At 41.0% G+C, this 17,423-nt stretch overlaps 1 protein-coding gene across 1 annotated transcript; it reads left to right on the top strand.

The window, feature by feature from the left end:
* The first annotated feature begins 6,366 nt into the window (after positions 1-6,366).
* Positions 6,367-17,321, top strand: FAM162B (family with sequence similarity 162 member B). Its single transcript, XM_061427492.1, has 4 exons — positions 6,367-6,618; positions 6,755-6,866; positions 9,211-9,319; positions 17,135-17,321. Exons 1-4 carry the CDS (start codon positions 6,447-6,449, stop codon positions 17,231-17,233), a joined length of 492 nt encoding a protein of 163 aa, XP_061283476.1. The 5' UTR covers positions 6,367-6,446; the 3' UTR covers positions 17,234-17,321.
* The last annotated feature ends 102 nt before the right edge of the window (positions 17,322-17,423 follow it).

Consider the following 17,423-nt stretch of genomic DNA (forward strand, 5'->3'; position numbering starts at 1 on the left):
TTGGAAGGACTGATGCTGAGGCTAAGACTCCAATACTTTGGCCACCTCATGCAAAGAGTTGACTCATTGGAAAAGACCCTGATGCTGGGAGGTATTGGGAGCAGGAGGAGAAGGGGATGACAGAGGATGAGATGGCTGGATGGCATCACTGACTCGATGCACATGAGTTTGGGTGAACTCCAGGAGTTGGTGATGAACAGGGAAGCAAAGAGTTGGACATGACTGATCGACTGAACTGAACTGAACTGAACTGAATGTAAAGATATATCCTTAGGAGCAAAGAATTTGCTTTTAAACTGACTCAAAAAAATTACAAGTTTTCATTTTGTCAGGGCAATGATCCCTTATTTTCAACTTTTAAACATTTTTTTCTTTGGGGATAACTGGTTATAGAAATTGCTTTTTTTCCCTAAAAAGTCAAACTATAACACATATGAACAAAATCTTCACAATTTTTTTTTAAAGTTTCCCACCATTTATTCATTCACTCAGCATTTCTTGTTGTAGCCTTTCTTTTTGTATTTAAAGAAGCTCTTTTTTAACGCTTCTATAAAGTTGGTTCAGGATTGATGAACACTCAGTTTTTTCTGCCTGAGAAGCTTTCTCTCCCCTTCAATTCTGAATTACAACCATCCTGGGTAAAGTATCCTGTATCATAGGATTATAGTTTGTTTGGTTTTTTTTTTTCCCCCTTGAGTACTTTAAATATATCATGCCACTCCCTTCTGGCCTTATAACTCAATTTTTAAATACAATGCTTACACAACTAGTAAGTACTTTAATGGCCTCTTAGAGCAGTCTAGCTTTTTATGAACCAGCTTTCAAGATTTTAGATGACTACTAGAGGAAGCCTGGAGAAGGCGATGGCACCCCACTCTAGTACTCTTGCCTGGAAAATCCCATGGACGGAGGAGCCTGATGGGCTGCAGTCCATGGGGTCTCGAAGAGTCAGACGCGACTGGGCAACTTCACTTTCACTTTTCACTTTCATTCATTGGAGAAAGAAATGGCAACCTACTCCAGTGTTCTTGCCTGGAGAATCCCAGGGACAGGGGAGCCTGGTGAGCTGCCATCTATGGGGTCACACAGAGTCAGACACGACTGAAGTGACTTAGCAGAGGAAGCCAGGAAACCTTTCAAACTCAGAACATGATGTTTGTAATAGAAGTAAAGAGTATTTAACATTCAGGTACCTCTGTCTCTGCTTCCATTTAACTTTTTTTTTTTTTTTTGCATGATCTAAACAAAACTTTGTTATTGAATCAATATATTTCAGCCTCTCAGTGTCATAATTTTTTTTGTTTTAGAACTTCCATTTAGTCAAAATACACATGGAAATTCCAATAACAAGTATGTATTCAAGGAGATAGCTTTTTTAATATTATTAATGTTTTATTTTTGGATAGTCTAGTAGGGTTGACTCTCGGATGTTTAGTAGTATTAAGCTTTTGAGAATAGATGTTTAATCTATACTTTTTGGTTGAGTGAAAGAATGAAGGAATAATAAACAAATAATAGCTGATTTTTAACCTATATAACATTCTGTATCCTGGGCCATCTAGTTTTGACCTTAAAATATTTCCCTAGATTTTGATTTTTTTACCTAGCTCTCTTGTAGGAGAGCTCTGATAATTTAAATGACTTGTGGTATTAGTGTCCTGTCAATTACCTTTAACAAATTCTGTTGTTAATCTTCATTATCACAATCATAAATAGTAAATAATAATTTAGTGTGAATTTGTAGATGGTGGTGTAAGGAGAAATATGAAAAAAAAAAACAAAACTCTTGAGACTCTACCCTTTTAAAAATTAGCTGTGCCTGGATATTATTAGACTTCACATTGGAAATTAGAAATCGGTATGAGTAGCCCCAAGAAAAAAGATTCACAATAGCAAAATGAAAATTATTCTGTTAAGCTGATCTCTTTATCCCTGAATAGGGAAAACATTCAAATAGGCCAATTCCCCATTTCCTAGAAAATATGATCACATGAACCAAGAGAGAGAAAAGCAGCTGAGAGAAGCTGAAGAACTGAATAGATGCATGTAGGGAAACAGGCAGTTGTTTTAAGAGAACGTGAGATGGCATCATTCACATCATGATTATGAAGAAAAATCAAACACCTTCTTCAATTGTAACTGTATAAGTAAGGTATTATATCATACATTTATAATGGACATCATTAACTTTTGCAAGAAGAGGTTGATGTGGGGCTCGGAGCTGGAGACGTACTGGCAAGTCATTATAAATTTCTATTGCAAGATACAGATTTGAACCACATAAAGGCATGACTGTGCCTCAAGGGTGTGAAGTCTATAGCAAATTCAGGGTAGGGGACCATAAAATCCTCATTTTTGTCATAAAAGATTGTTACTAGGAATTCTGGAGTTTGAAATTGATCATGGGTGCCAGAGGCTGCTCCGCCAAAAATGATTAGCAATTACATAAAATCTGACATTTATGTGTCTTTATAGACATTCAAGTAGGCTACAAAAATAACCTTTCAGCCAAAGAAAGTGAGAGACATGACCACTACAGATGCCTCTTCACTGCCCTAGGGGACAGTTTGCATAAATAGTACTTCATAAATATGCTTATATCTCAGACTTGCTATTTCTAGAAAAAAATGCAGGCTATGTATTACTGAAAATATAAAAGGCTTTGATTGGTGCAGAAGCAGCTAATGCAGCCTGGTTTCTTCTGAATGTATTTCTCAGACTAATGTTTAGAACAATGGGACAACAAGCAACTCAGCCAGTCAGAACTCAGCCGTGCCCTGATGAGTACTGCGCCTACCCAGCTATATAAGCCAGAACTAAACCGTGATGTTAGTTGATTGCTGTTGTGCATCACTATTAGCACAGAGTAATTCAATGTAATCTACCTACCTGTGCTTAGTAACATTTTAAATGTCTAGGAATATGACAAGGGCATAGATTTGAATCAAACTAGGCAAAATATCAAAGCAGAAGACTTTAAAAGAGTCCTCCCTGCCTCGCTATAAGTTTTTTCAGGGTCCTTTTTGTAGTCTGGGGATCGGGATGTGGGGAGCAGGATTAGAAAAGGAATAGGGAAGAGACTGGCACCATGAAAGTTTTACACGATAACATCCATGTTTTAGAAAACTATTTCCGGCAACTAGGCAGAGAAAGGACTGGAGATGGAACTGACCAGAGATGGGGAAGATACTTTGGAGGTCCTTACAATAGGATGATTGAAAGAGAATAAAAGACTGAACTGCAGCAATGAAAATGGAAATTAAAAGGAATAACATGAAGAGAAGTACATAGATCTTTTTGGTTTTCGAGATCTCATTTTGAACTTTGGCTGGTGTCCTCAGCACACACGTAGTACAGAGCAGGTAATCCGACACTTTACCACCGACTTGGCAAGGCTGTGTGAACCAGTGGAGACCACTGTAACCTGGGCCTGCCAGGAAACTGTCACTTTAGAACTTTCCCTACAGAGGGACTAGTAGGGGATTGGAAACAGATTAAAGTCCCTCCCAGCTCCTCCTTTGGGAGCAAGGCATTTCCTGATGAGGGAATATCATCCCAGCCAAACTGGGAACTTCTGGGACTGTGGCAGTCTTTGCATTTCCTGCCTTAGCCCTGTACTGAGCACACACTAGCTTTTAATAATAAAAAAATGATAATAAGTTAAAATTACCCACACTTTCCACTTACTTTATGTAATAACTTTATTCTAAAAAGTTATATATCTATAACACAAGTAAATTAACTGTAGGAAATGGGAAAGTAAACTATACTAATTCAAACAAGCTTTGAAGGAGCAAAACTGAAAACAGTACATGCAAATTAGATGAACCATTGGACTGAGAAATAATATTGTATGGAATGGGTAAACTGAAAGCACCACGGATGAATAATAAGCTCTATGAGAAACAAAAATTGTGTATATTTACCTGCTATGCAATGACCTCAAAGCCCAGAACAGTACTCAGCGCACAGGAGACACTCAATGAACATCTGTGGAATGAAGAAATGAACTGTCCTGGTTTAGAAGAAAGAAAGAAATATAATTGGCATTTTTTTTCTATTAGGAGTTGATTTGAGTTTGTTTGTTTATGTTTTTGTTTGGTTGCCCCAATTCTAGAGCTAAAGAAAATATCTCTCATGCAGCTGTAACTTTTTAAAAATGGAGAACACTGCCAAATAGTGGTATTTTAATCCCATCAGTAACAGAGAACAGAATGCAAACTGTTCTCTCATGACATAAGCCACGATTCTCTTGCCCTATGGTTCTGCAATGCTAGAGAAGCCTGAGATAGAAAACCATGTGTCGATGCCTGACATTTGGTTCTCTCCAGGGAAATAAATTTATATAACTAGTTTAATATTTCTTGGTGAACTATTAATGACCGGCTGATTCACAGAGATGTTTTTCTCTAGCTCTATGGATATTCTCGGTGACGTGAAGAAAAATAAAATAATAAAGGAAGAAACACATTTGAATAATGGGAGAATTTTCAACTGGCATATACTTGCAACCATCAAATATTACCTATGGCAACATAATTTTTCAGGTAGGAATTCATTCTGTTTGTCATGCAGCATGTCCTAAGTATCCAGTCTCTTCTTAAACTAGCCCAGATGCAATCCATTTTATTATTGAAGATTCACATTAATTTTTTCATTTGTGTAAGATTAAAATTAAGTATCTATTAAAAGCCAGTGTTTGGGCTATACCCTCAGAGAGCTCATAGCCTCCTACAGTTCCCTAAAAGGGATTTCATGAATTAAAACGCACTTGTGCTTGGGAACTAGTTAAAGAATGTGAAGGGAAGGAAACATCTTTGAAAGGTTATTAACATGCCAGGGACATTTAGAAGGGTATCCTTAACCATCCTCTCTAAATAGTTTCTACCTCATGTCTTCTTACTTTTTCTCATCCTGGTCTTTTTATCCCTCTTCATATGCTAATCCTCACTGGACATTGTTCACTGCTCTAAGTCCAGCTCTGAGGAGTAGCTGGCATAGATAGAGCAGGGTTGTTTTTTTTTTTTTTTTTTTATAGCTGTTGCATGAATGAACTTGAAAGGAAGCCATTCTTATTTTACAAATGAGACCAAGACTAATGACTTAAATGATTTGCTAATAATCGTGCAACTCTTAAATCACAAATTAGGGGTTTAAACCTTGGTGTGAAAGCAAAGCTCATGGTTCATTCCATTATCACATCTCTCAATGCATGTTTCTTTAGGGAGATATGAATGTTTTCTTTTGTTGAACATACTACACGAAAGATGCAAAGTTACAGAGATATTGCCCTCAAGAGCTGGACACTTCTAGTTAGGAAGGAAAGAAGTATCTGGAGACCCAACTAAAAGTAGCTCAGTGTCTGGGTTCAGAAAAACCTCAGAGACAGAAAAAGCCAGAGGGTGAACTGGCCTGGGGCTCCCCCCAGGGGAGCACTTTAACTTGGATGAGGTCTGTGGTCCCTTGAATCTGAGGAAGTTGTGTTGTTAGTGGCTCAGTCCTGCTGGCTCTTTGCAATCCCATGAACTGTAGCCCTCCAGGCTCCTCTATCCATGGAATTCTCCAGGCAAGAATTCTGTAGTGGGTTGCCATTCCCTTCTCCAGGGGCTCTCCCCACCCAGGGAACCCAGGTCTCCTCATAGCAGGCAGATTCTTTATCCTCTGAGCCACCAGGGAATATGAGGACATAGAATAAGTATATTTCTTTAGAGTTGACAGTTTTCCTACAAGCCCTTTTTTTTCTGAGTTCCTATCCTCATTTAGATGCCAAAGAATAGAGGATTCTCCCCTCTTTTTGAGAGGGAAGATGGTAGAAATGTAGAAAAGCTCATTTTGAAGAGTGTTTGGAGAGTTTGCGATCTAAGAAATGAAGAGGTGGACAAAAACTGTGGGAACTGAGGTTGTTTTGTCTGGAGAAGACGAAAATATGGGAGTGGAGGGTGAGGTGAAGAGCTAACTTCAAAAAATCGCCTGATGGGAAAGTCAGAAGTTTGTTGAAAGCCCTTACTCTCGCTTGGTAAACAACTGAAACGACCTGCTCTTGAAGGTCTGATTGTTGGCTTCCCCTGGAAGAGAGAGCGGTTAAATTTATTCTCTTAAGCACCAAACAGTGAAATTAAAAAAAAAACAAAAACAAAAACATGTATATATATATGTGATGGAAACACATTTCTATTCAATACCAAGAATTGCCTTTAAAAGGCATGGAGCTGTTTCGGGAGGAAATTCGTCCGCGGCGCGCCAGGGGACCGACTCTGCCCCAGGGTCGAGACTCCCCGGGTCGGGGGTCGCCGGCTGGGGGCGGGGACCCGGAGCCCAGGGGTGCGCACGTCAGACTCCAGCTGCGCATCCCGGGCTCCCCTGGGAGCGGCGCGGGGCGGGGCGGCAGGGGTCCAGGGAGCTCCGGCCCTGGCTGGGCTGAGGGCGCTGGACCAGGGCTCAGCAGCATGCTGGCCACGGTCGGGAGCCTCCTGCGCCTCCGCCTAGGGCGCATCCCCTGCTGCGCCCCGGGAGCGCCCCCAGAAGTCGAGCGGCGGCCGGTCGCGTCTCTCTGGCCCCGGGGTCACCCCCAGTACTCCAGTGGCGGGAGCCCCGGCAGCTCGGAGCCCCCAGGTTCTGGTGAGCAGGGGCTGGGAACGACCCGGGAGGGACGGGTCCGTTGAGTGCTGAGGCTGGGGGATGGAGGCGTGAGTGCGCCCCGATCACTGGGCCGTCGGTCTCTCCGTCACTATGTATGTCCCTGTCGCTTTCGCAGCCGAGAAGGTCCATAGGGTCCCCGCCGAGCACAAGCCGTCGCAATTTGACAAGAGAATCCTGCTGTGGACCGGGCGTTTCAAAGCAATGGAGGATATCCCGCCTCGGATTCCGTAAGTGTGGCCCGTGCCGGGACGGGTTGAGGGAGCCCTCGAGGGTCCGCTCCAGGCCTGGAAGGCTCGGGGTCCACCGACTTCCCGACCTGGGCGCACAGAGGTCGGGAGAGGTGTGCAGAGCCACACGGGTCTTCACAGTACTACTTACCACTCTATAGGGAATTACTCACGCGCCCCTAGTGCGGTTAAATGCCAAGCTCCTTCACTGGACTGTGAGAGACAAGCTAAGCTTATGGGGAGATTGTTGAAGTCGGGTGAAAATCCCCAAGTTCAATGGATACTTCCACGGTCGCTCAGATAACCGCCCCTGGCGAGCTCAGGGGCCGGGAGGCAGTGGAACCCTTAAGCCAACCAAACAAAAACTAGGGTCCTCGCATATGCCCGGCTGGCTGAGAGGCGGAGGGGCCCTGGCCTGGGCTGGGGAGGGGAGGAGTTGCGGCTCCCTAATCCACCCAAGGAAGGATCATAACTCATGGTGTGGCCGAAGAGTCTCTGGGAAGAAGCCACATCCATGTGACCTCCTCTTCTGGGGCAGGAGATGCCTGGTGTACGCGGTTCTGCAGCCCTCTGAGCGCGGGTTTTCTAGGACTAGGAGCCAGGGCGCATCTGTGTCTCTGGCCTCCTCATCCCATATCCATGACAGACGTTCGCTTGATAAAACCTAAACTGACAACTTCAACTCCAGGGTAAATGTAATCTTTTACGAAAATAAAAATAAAGTAAAGGTCACCCGTAAAAAACATTTTTTTACAGCTTCAGTTTATGCAAAGCCCAGAAATCTTCCCAGCACTTTACAAGGGAGTGGTTAAAAGGGGAAGGAAGGAAACTAAAGACAAAACCAATCTACCACTTTTTAAACTGATGTCAAAAAAAAAAAGTGAGACTAGAACTATAAAATCAAATAAGGATTTCAGATGTTCAAATATTATTTTATATGATGTGATCGATGCCTGTTAGAATGGATGATGGAAACTGGGTCTACACCTTGTTCTGTGCATATTGTGCACACTTTTTATTGATTGTCAACTTATTAGTCATCAAAAGCATTTCAAATGGGAAAAATATGGGAAAATGTTCAGTAATGAATTCTCAAACATTTTTATTCCTTTCTTGGATTAAATGATTTAATGAGGAATGGACATGGAATTTGAACTCTGTTTTCAGCACTTATTCACCATGGAGATTTTTTTTCTAATATTACAAAACAAATTTTGTTTTCCTTGAGATCTATAATTTAGCCCAGAGCAGAAATTAGCCCCAGAAAAGCTTAAAAAGACCACCCTCAGTGTTTTTGGATTTTGAATTCTAGGGCTATATGACAGAGTAATCAAAAATGTAAAGAACCTGCATTATTGTAAATTAACGCATGTCTAGAGATTCTAGACCCAATATTATAGCAATATAGCTGTATATGTGAAGAGACCCATTTTACAGAAATAATTCTTCCCCACGATCACAAAGAAATATCGTAAAAAGGAGAAATTCTGTTAAATTAACTTTGAGCAAGGTGCCTAGGAAAAGTATTATAGTTTGGGGTTGGAGACATGAAAGTATTTGAATATTTTTTATTGTTTTCTATAATTTTCAAATCATTGCTATTTAGGAGAGATATGCCTCCTAAGCTAAGTGTTAGATTTACAATGTAAACAGCTTTCACTTTTATGCTTTTAATGGACATATAATGAACAACTGACCTATAATTTTTGTACCATACACTAATGATATTTAATAATGACTGTACTTTTTCCTTTCTTTTCAGTGTTAAACTAATTTGGTATAGCAGTTCAAAGCCAGATGGATGGGTAAAAAAGATCAGATCTTTCAGGTTCCATCTGGAACAAAAATTAACAAGTGTAATCTAATAATGTGCTAATATTCACCTGTTTGCAACTAATATCTTAAAACTTACTTTAATCTGCCTAAAACCTGAGGAAAACAGGCTAGATATTGGTTTTCTGTGTTCTTTCAACTAGTGTAAAGTTAAAGATACATTTTTTAATTTTTAAGAGGAATTACTTCCTAGAATTATTTTTTTATGTTACTGCATTCTATTCAAATAACATAGATAAGAAAAAATACTGCTGAATACTTTCTCAAAAATCATTCTTTACTTATATCTATTTATAAGCTGCCACTTCATATTACTGCAGTAATATAAATAATAAATACCTGTTAATTTGAAATTAGTGAGATAATGTACTAGAATTTGTAAGGCTTTCACATCTGCTAATTGCATTCAGGGCAATTTTTTGAATATTTACATAAAAAATCATTGTCTATTATGCCAGTCAGGAAATCATATTGCTTTAATGTAATTAATAGAATACACATCTTGGTTTAGGCCAGAAATGATAGATGCTGCAAGAAACAAAGCTCGGGTGAAAGCTTGTTACATAATGATTGGACTCACAATCATCGCCTGCTTTGCAGTGATAGCATCAGCCAAAAGGGTGAGTACCTCTTAAAAGTAAAAATAGACTTGTGAATTTTAAGAAAGATTATAGCTTTGTTCTCATTTGGGGGATTATTGCTGGTTTTCCAACGTAAGAACAGTCTCATCTCAGACATCTTGAGCCATCCGCATATATCAATTGTACTGAAAACAACACTGTTCATGGAAATTTGAGTCAACAAATTAACTATCTGGACAGAAGGGACAGAAGCTTGTTTCCATTTATAAGACAAAGAAAAATGAGAAATTACAGTTTATAACCTGGTTAAAATTGGCAAAGGAAGAACTTTTTTGTATGAAAGTTATCCAAACTACACCCTTCCTTAAATCATGAACTGTTTAGCTATGGCATCAGTTCAGTTCAGTTGCCCAGTCGTGTCCGACTCTTTGCGACCCCATGAACCACAGCACACCAGGCTTCCCTGTCCATCACCAACTCCTGGAGCTTACTCACACTCATGTCCATCGAGTCAGTGATGCCATCCAATCATCTCACCCTCTGTCGTTCCATTCTCCTCCCACCTTCAATCTTTCCCAACATCAGGGTCTTTTCCAATGAGTCAGTCCTTCGCATCAGGTGGCTAAAGTATTGGAGTTTCAGCTTCAGCATCAGTCCTTCCAATGAATATTCAGGACTGATCTCCTTTAGGATGGACTGGTTGTATCACCTTGCAGTCCAAGGGACTCTCAAGAGTCTTCTCCAACACCACAGTTCAAAAGCATCAATTCTTTGGCGCTCAGATTTCTTTATAGTCCAACTCTCACATCCATACGCGACTACTGGAAAAACCATAGCCTTGAGACTATGTAAAAGATATTGCAATAAACTAGGCAACAGATTATCTCAGACAAGGGTGATATCAGGAGAGATGATGTGGAGTGGTCCAACCGGGATATATTTTTAAGCAGAGCCAACAGGATTGCTGGTGTATAGTGACTTACTTATGAGTAGCTCGGAAGATAATAAAATAGTACCTGAGTGAGAGTGTTTCAGATGTGGTGGTCAGGGAAGCTCACTCTGAGAAGAATGAGAATAAGTCATTTAGGGTAAGGCCAAGATAAGTGAGGAAAACCTATAGAGAGTAAAGTGTCTAGTATATTAAAAAAAAAAAAAAAACAACGAACTAATGTGGCTGAAGTATAAAGGGAAGACAGTTTGAAACACGAAGCGTCCAGGCAATATCAGAATCCAATCTGTCATTTAGGAGCTAGAGAATCACCAACTGGATAGGCAGGTTACTAAGGTAGGTTAAAAACTAGAGATGACTGAATTTCTTTATTTCTATGTTTAAGTGTTCATTCCAATAAACATTTACTAAAATTTCCATTTGATAAGAATAATTTCAAAGCCTAAGTTCTTTGCCAAGCCAACAGAAAGAAATAGATATGTATAGGGACTTCCCTGGTGGTCTGGTGGTTAAGACCATGCTTCCACTGCAGGGGCAAGGCTTCACTCCCTGGTCTGAGAACTAAGATCCCCATATGCCACGTGGCATGGCCAAAATAATAGACATATAGATAACATTAGAGCTTCCTAGATGGCACTAGTGGTAAAGAACCTGCATGAGAGTTCAGGAGACCTAAGAGACATGTAGGAGACAGGATACAAGGGTTCAGTCCTTGGGTTGGGAAGATCCCCTAGAGGAGGGCATGGTAACTCACTCCTGTATTCTTTCCTGGAGAATCCCAGGGACAGAGGAGCCTGGCAGGCTACAGTCCATAGCATCACAGAGAGTCAAAGATGCTTAGTTGGTTCCAGGCAAACTATTCTGTGTGATGAGGCTACCAAAATCCAGTTCCACCCCTGGCTATGTTACTAAAACATAGTTCTAAAACAAAGAAGTTATAATCACACTCAAATGGGCTCAGTTGTAGGTACCACCATGAGAAAGTACACCGATAAACTGGAGTGTGTCCAGAGGAGAGTTCAACACAGAGGAAAGTTGTTAGGGATGGAGAAATTCAGACTAGAGAAAATTTTCACAGAGATATCAATATTTGTGGGGCTGCATTTCATGGTAAAAACTGATCAGCAGATGCAAGAATTGGGGAAAAGCAAGAAGCAAAATTAGGAAGTTATTACCTCATAATTTCCCTTCAGAAACTACATATTAGAGATGGCAAGGAAAAGGGCTCATATACAGGACACAGGCAAACTAGCCTCTGTGGTCATCACTTCCAAATTTTGCACTTCTAACTATTTCGTGATTCTATGTCATAGACGGAGAAGGCAATGGCAACCCACTCCAGTACTCTTGCCTGGAAAATCCCATGGACAGAGGAGCCTGGTAGGCTGCAGTCCATGGGGTCGCTAAGAGTCGGACACGACTGAGCGCCTTCACTTTCACTTTTCACTTTCATGCATTGGAGAAGGAAATGGCAACCCACTCCAGTGTTCTTGCCTGGAGAATCCCAGGGACGGGGAGCCTGGTGGGCTGCCGTCTATGGGGTCGCACAGGGTCGGACACGACTGAAGCGACTTAGCAGAAGCAGCAGCAGCATGCCACAGACATCTTGGAATATGAAGTCAGGTGGGCCTTAAGAAGCATCACTATGAACAAAGCTAGTGGAGGTAATGGAATTCCAGTTGAGCTATTTCAAATCCTGAAAGATGATGCTGTGAAAGTGCTCCACTCAATATGTCAGCAAATTTGGAAAATTCAGCAGTGTAACAGGACTGGAAAAGATCAGTTTTCATTCCAATCCCAAAGAAAGGCAATGCCAAAGAATGCTCAAACTACCACACAATTGCACTCATCTCACACGCTAGTAATGTTCAAAATTCTCCAAGCCAGGCTTGACAAATATATGAACCATGAACTTCTAGATGTTCAAGCTGGTTTTTGAAAAAGCAGAGGAAGAGATCAAATTGCCAACATCTGCTGGACCATCGAAAAAGCAAGAGAGTTCCAGAAAAACATCTATTTCTGCTTTATTGACTATAATGAAGCCTTTGACTGTGTGGATCACAATAAACTGTGGGAAATTCTGAGAGATGGGAATACTAGACCACCTCTTGAGAAACCTATATGCAGGTCAGGAAGCAACAGTTAGAACTGGACATGGAACAACAGACTGGCTCCAAATTGGAAAAGGAGTACGTCAAGGCTATATATTGTCACCATGCTTATCTAACTTATATGCAGAGTACATCATGAGAAATGCTGGGCTGGAGGAAGAACAAACTGGAATCAAGATTGTCAGGAGAAATATCAATAACCTCAGATATGCAGATGACACCACCCTTATGGCAGAAAGTGAAAAACTAAAGAGCCTCTTGATGAAAGTGAAAGAAGAGAGTGAAAAAGTTGGCTTAAAGCTCAACATTCAGAAAACTAAGATCATGGCATCTGGTCCCACCACTTCATGGCAAATAGATGGGGGATCAGTGGAAACAGTGGCTGACTTTTTCTGGGCTCCAAAATCGCTGCGGATGGTGATTGCAGCCATGAAATTGAAAGATGCTTGCTTCTTGGAAGAAAAGTTATGACCAACCTAGACAGCATATTAAAAGGCAGAGACATTACTTTGTCAACAAAGGTCCGTCTAGTCAGTTCAGTTCAGTTCAGTTGCTCAGCTGTGTCCCACTCTTTGTGACACCATGAACTGCAGCATGCCAGGCTTCCCTGTCCATCACCAACTCCCGGAGCCACCCAAGGCCATGAGTTGGTGATGCCATCCAACCATCTCATCCTCTGTCATCCCCTTCTCCTCCTGACCTCAATCTTTCCCAGCATCAGGATCTTTTCAAATGAGTCAGCTCTTCACATCAGGTGGCCAAAGTATTGGGGTTTCAGCTTTAGCATCAGTCCTTCCAATGAACACCCAGGACTGATCTCCTTTAGGATGAACTGGTTGGATCTCCTTGCAGTCCAAAGGACTCTGAAGAGTCTTCTCCAACACCACAGTTCAAAAGCATCAATTCTTCAGTGCTCAGCTTTCTTAAGAGTCCAACTCTCACATCCACACATGACCACTGGAAAAACCATAGCCTTCACTAGACGGACCTTTGTTGACAAAGTAATGTCTCTGCTTTTTAATACGCTGTCTAGGTTGGTCATAACTTTCCTTCCAAGGAGTGTCTTTTAATTTCATGGCTGCAGTCACCATCTGCATTGATTTTGGAACCCAGAAAAATAGTCAACCACTGTTTCCACTGATTCCCCATCTATTTGCTGTGAAGTGATGGGACCGGATGCCATGATCTTCATTTTCTGAATGTTGAGCTTTAAGACAACTTTTTCACTCTCTTCTTTCACTTTCATCAAGAGGCTCTTTAGTTCTTCTTCACTTTCTGACATAAGGGTGGTGTCACCTGCATATCTGAGGTTATTGATATTTCTCCTGACAATCTTGATTCCAGCTTGTGCTTCCTCCAGCTCAGCATTTCTCATGATGTGCTTTGCATATAAGTTAAATAAGCAGGGTGACAATATACAACCTTGACGTACTCCCTTTCCCATTTGGAGCCAGTCTGTTGTTCCATGTCCAGTTCTAACTGTTGCTTCCTGACCTGCATATAGGTTTCTCAAGAGGTGGTCTGGTATTCCCATCTCTTTCAGATTTTTCCACAGTTTATTGTGATCCACACAGTCAAAGGCTTCATTATAGTCAATAAAGCAGAAATAGATGTTTTTCTGGAACTCTCTTGCTTTTTCGATGATCCAGCAGATGTTGGCAATTTGATCTCTTCCTCTGCTTTTTCAAAAACCAGCTTGAACATCTGGAAGTTCACAGTTCACATATTGCTGAAGCTTGGCTTGGAGAATTTTGAGCCGTACTTTACTAGCGTGTAAGATGAGTGCAATTGTATGGTAGTTTGAGCATCTTTGGCGTTGCCTTTCTTTGGGATTGGAATGAAAACTGACCTTTTCCAGTCCTGTGGCCACTGCTGAGTTTTCCAAATTTGCTAACATATTGAGTGGAGCACTTTCACAGCATCATCTTTTACGATTTGAAATAGCTCAACTGGAATTCCATCATCTCCACTAGCTTTGTTCGTAGTGATGCTTCCTAAGGCCCACTTGACTTCACATTCCAGGATGTCTGGCTCTAGGTGAGTGATCACACCATTGTGATTATCTGGGTCGTGAAGATCTTTTTGTACAGTTCTTCTGTGTATTCTTGCCACCTCTTCTTTGTATCTTCTGCTTCTGTTAAGTCCATACCATTTCTGTCCTTTACTGAGCCCATCTTTGCATGAAATGTTCCCTTGGTATCTCTAATTTTCTTGAAGAGATCGCTAGTCTTTTCCATTCTATTGTTTTCCTTTATTTCTTTGCACTGATCACTGAGGAAGGCTTTCTTCTCTCTCCTTGCTATGCTTTGGAACTCTGCATTCAAATGGGAATATCTTTCCTTTTCGCCTTTGCTTTTCGCTTCCCTTCTTTTCACAGCTATTTGTAAGCCCTCCTCAGACAGCCAATTTGCTTTTTTGCATTTCTTTTTCCTGGGGATGGTCTTGATCCCTGTCTCCTGTACAATGTCACGAACCTCCATCCATAGGTCATCAGGCACTGTCTATCAGATCTAGCCTCTTAAATCTATTTCTCACTTCCACTGTATAGTCATAAGGGATTTGATTTAGGTCATACCTGAATGGTCTAGTGGTTTTCTCCACTTTCTTCAATTTCAGTCTGAATTTGGCAATAAGGAGTTCATTATCTGAGCCACAGTCAGCTCCCGGTCTTGTTTTTGCTGACTGTATAGAGCTTCTCCATCTTTGGCTGCAAAGAATATAATCAATCTGATTTTGGTGTTGACCATCTGGTGATGTCCATGTGTAGAGTCTTCTCTTGTGTTGTTGGAAGAGGGTGTTTGCTATGACCAGTGCATTCTCTTGGCAAAACACTATTAGCCTTTCCCCTTCTTCATTCTGTATTCCAAGGCCAAACTTGCCTGTTACTCCAGGTGTTTCTTGACTTCCTACTTTTGCATTCCAGTCCCCTATAAAGAAAAGGACATCTTTTTTGGGGTGTTATTTCTAGAAGGTCTTGCAGGTCTTCATAGAACTGTTCAACTTCAGCTTCTTCAGTGTTACTGGTCAGGGCATAGACTTGGATTACTGTGATATTTAACGGTTTGCCTTGGAAACGAACAAAGATCATTCTGTTGTTTTTGAGATTGCATCCAAGTACTGCATTTGGGACTCTCTTGTTGACCATGATGGCTACTCCATTTCTTCTAAGGGATTCCTAGGGTATGGTTTTTCCAGTAGTCACGTATAGATGTGAGAGTTGGACTATAAAGAAAGCTGAGCTCCGAAGAATTTATGCTTTTGAACTGTGGTGTTGGAGAAGACTCTTGAGAGTCCCTTGGACTGCAAGGAAATCTAACCAGTCCATCCTAAAGGAGATCAGTCCTGGGTGTTCATTGGAAGGTCTGATGTTGAAACTGAAACTCCAATACTTTGGCCACCTGATGCAAAGAGCTAACTCATTTGAAAAGACCCTGATGCTGGGAAAGATTGATGGCAGGAGGAGAGCATGGGATCACCAACCCAATGGACATGAGTTTGGGTAGGCTCTGGGAGTTGGTGATGGACAGGGAGACCTGGCGTGCTGTGGTTCATGGGGTCGCAGACTGAACGACTGAACTGAACTGTATCCATCTTCCTTCTCTCCAATTCATCTGTCACTTTGAATAATTAATATGTTACCTTATCTAAGATGCTGTCAGATAGAGATGGAGAAATGGGTAGCAATTTGAGATGTGTTTGGAAAGGTAAAAAGGATAGACCTTTATGGTAAGTTCAGTGTGGGAGGAGGAAACAAAATGGAAGAACGACATCAAAAAAGCCTGGATTTCTGCTTGAGAATCTACGATGGATGGTGTTGCCATTCCCCATGTTTATGGCTAGGGAAAGAACTGGTAGCCCTGACAGACAAAATATATCAAGTCCTCTATTTTGGATATGTTAAATGTGAAATGCGTATTAGGCTTCCATCAGTATCTATTAGATTTTTATTTTTTTCCTGCAAATGACTTTGTATGTTCTTCAGTCTGAGGGACCTATAGCTTTGCTCACTTCTGAAAAAGTGTAAGCTGTTATTACTTCAAATATGACCTCTCCCCTCATTCTAATAACTCACCTGTTGGGAATATATGTTGGAATTTCTAATTCTATTCTCCAAGTCTCTTCTCTATTTTTTTGTACTTATATCTCTGTGGCACATTTAGATTATTTCCTCTGATCCATTTTCTAGCTAGAGTTCTTTCCTCCTGATCACAATGCTAATTGTCTTCTCTTTTTACAAGTAATTTTTTCTCCCCCAGGTAAATGCCTAGTGTCCTTGCCAGTTCTCAGGCTGGTAAGAGTTTTAGTTATTCCACAGGAATACCTCAGCTCCATGCCCATGATCTAAATCCTGAACTTGCCTATTGGTATAGCGATTCAACTTCTAGCCCACAGCTGTTAAAGCCATTATTTTCCCCTAATAAAGCCACTTCCATCTATCCTGGCTTTTGTCCTTCTCATTCCCCATTAACTTATGCCTTTTGCATTCTTTTCATAAAAGGTACCTGAGGATTTCCCTTTCTTGATTTTAACTATTTGAAAGTGATTTATGTTTTGTCCAACAACTGTATCTTTTGTGTGCCAAGAGGAGGTGGGGGCAGATTTCTGATATAGCGGTACTGTTGTCTAGAAGTCTAATGACTTAGGCCGATTTTTTCTGTATCAAAGGATCGTTTATCTTAAATGCTACATGTGATTGACGCTTTGTTATTTTTCTTCTTTCATGGAGTCTGCTGTGTATCTCTAAAACACAAATTTTTCCAGAGCGTCAAAATGCTTTGCCTTTTGCTTCTGCAGGCTGCAGAACGACATGAATCTTTAACAAGTTGGAACCTGGCAAAGAAGGCAAAATGGCGTGAAGAAGCGGCACTGGCTGCACAGGCCAAGGCTAAATGATATTCTAACTGACAAAGTATTCATCGGAATATCATCACTATGACCAGCAACAATAAATGATAGGTAAAAGAGAATATTTGACAAAGTACTTGTCAAGGCTTTATTTGGTAACAAGAATGGCGAAGTCTTTTTTTATTTCTACTTTTAGTAAATTTTTGCTGAAGTAGAACATACATTTAGAAAGTGCACA

Source organism: Bos javanicus, chromosome 9 (genome assembly GCF_032452875.1).
Source record: "Bos javanicus breed banteng chromosome 9, ARS-OSU_banteng_1.0, whole genome shotgun sequence".
NCBI lineage: Eukaryota > Metazoa > Chordata > Mammalia > Artiodactyla > Bovidae > Bos > Bos javanicus.

Excerpts from the sequence above, each read along its gene's own strand:
- FAM162B (XM_061427492.1), top strand. The coding sequence starts at position 6,447 with ATGCTGGCCACGGTCGGGAGCCTCCTGCGCCTCCGCCTAGGGCGCATC. Across the intron at positions 6,619-6,754 it reads CTCGGAGCCCCCAGGTTCTG|CCGAGAAGGTCCATAGGGTC; the intron begins GTGAGCAGGGGC and ends TCGCTTTCGCAG. Across the intron at positions 9,320-17,134 it reads TGATAGCATCAGCCAAAAGG|GCTGCAGAACGACATGAATC; the intron begins GTGAGTACCTCT and ends TTGCTTCTGCAG.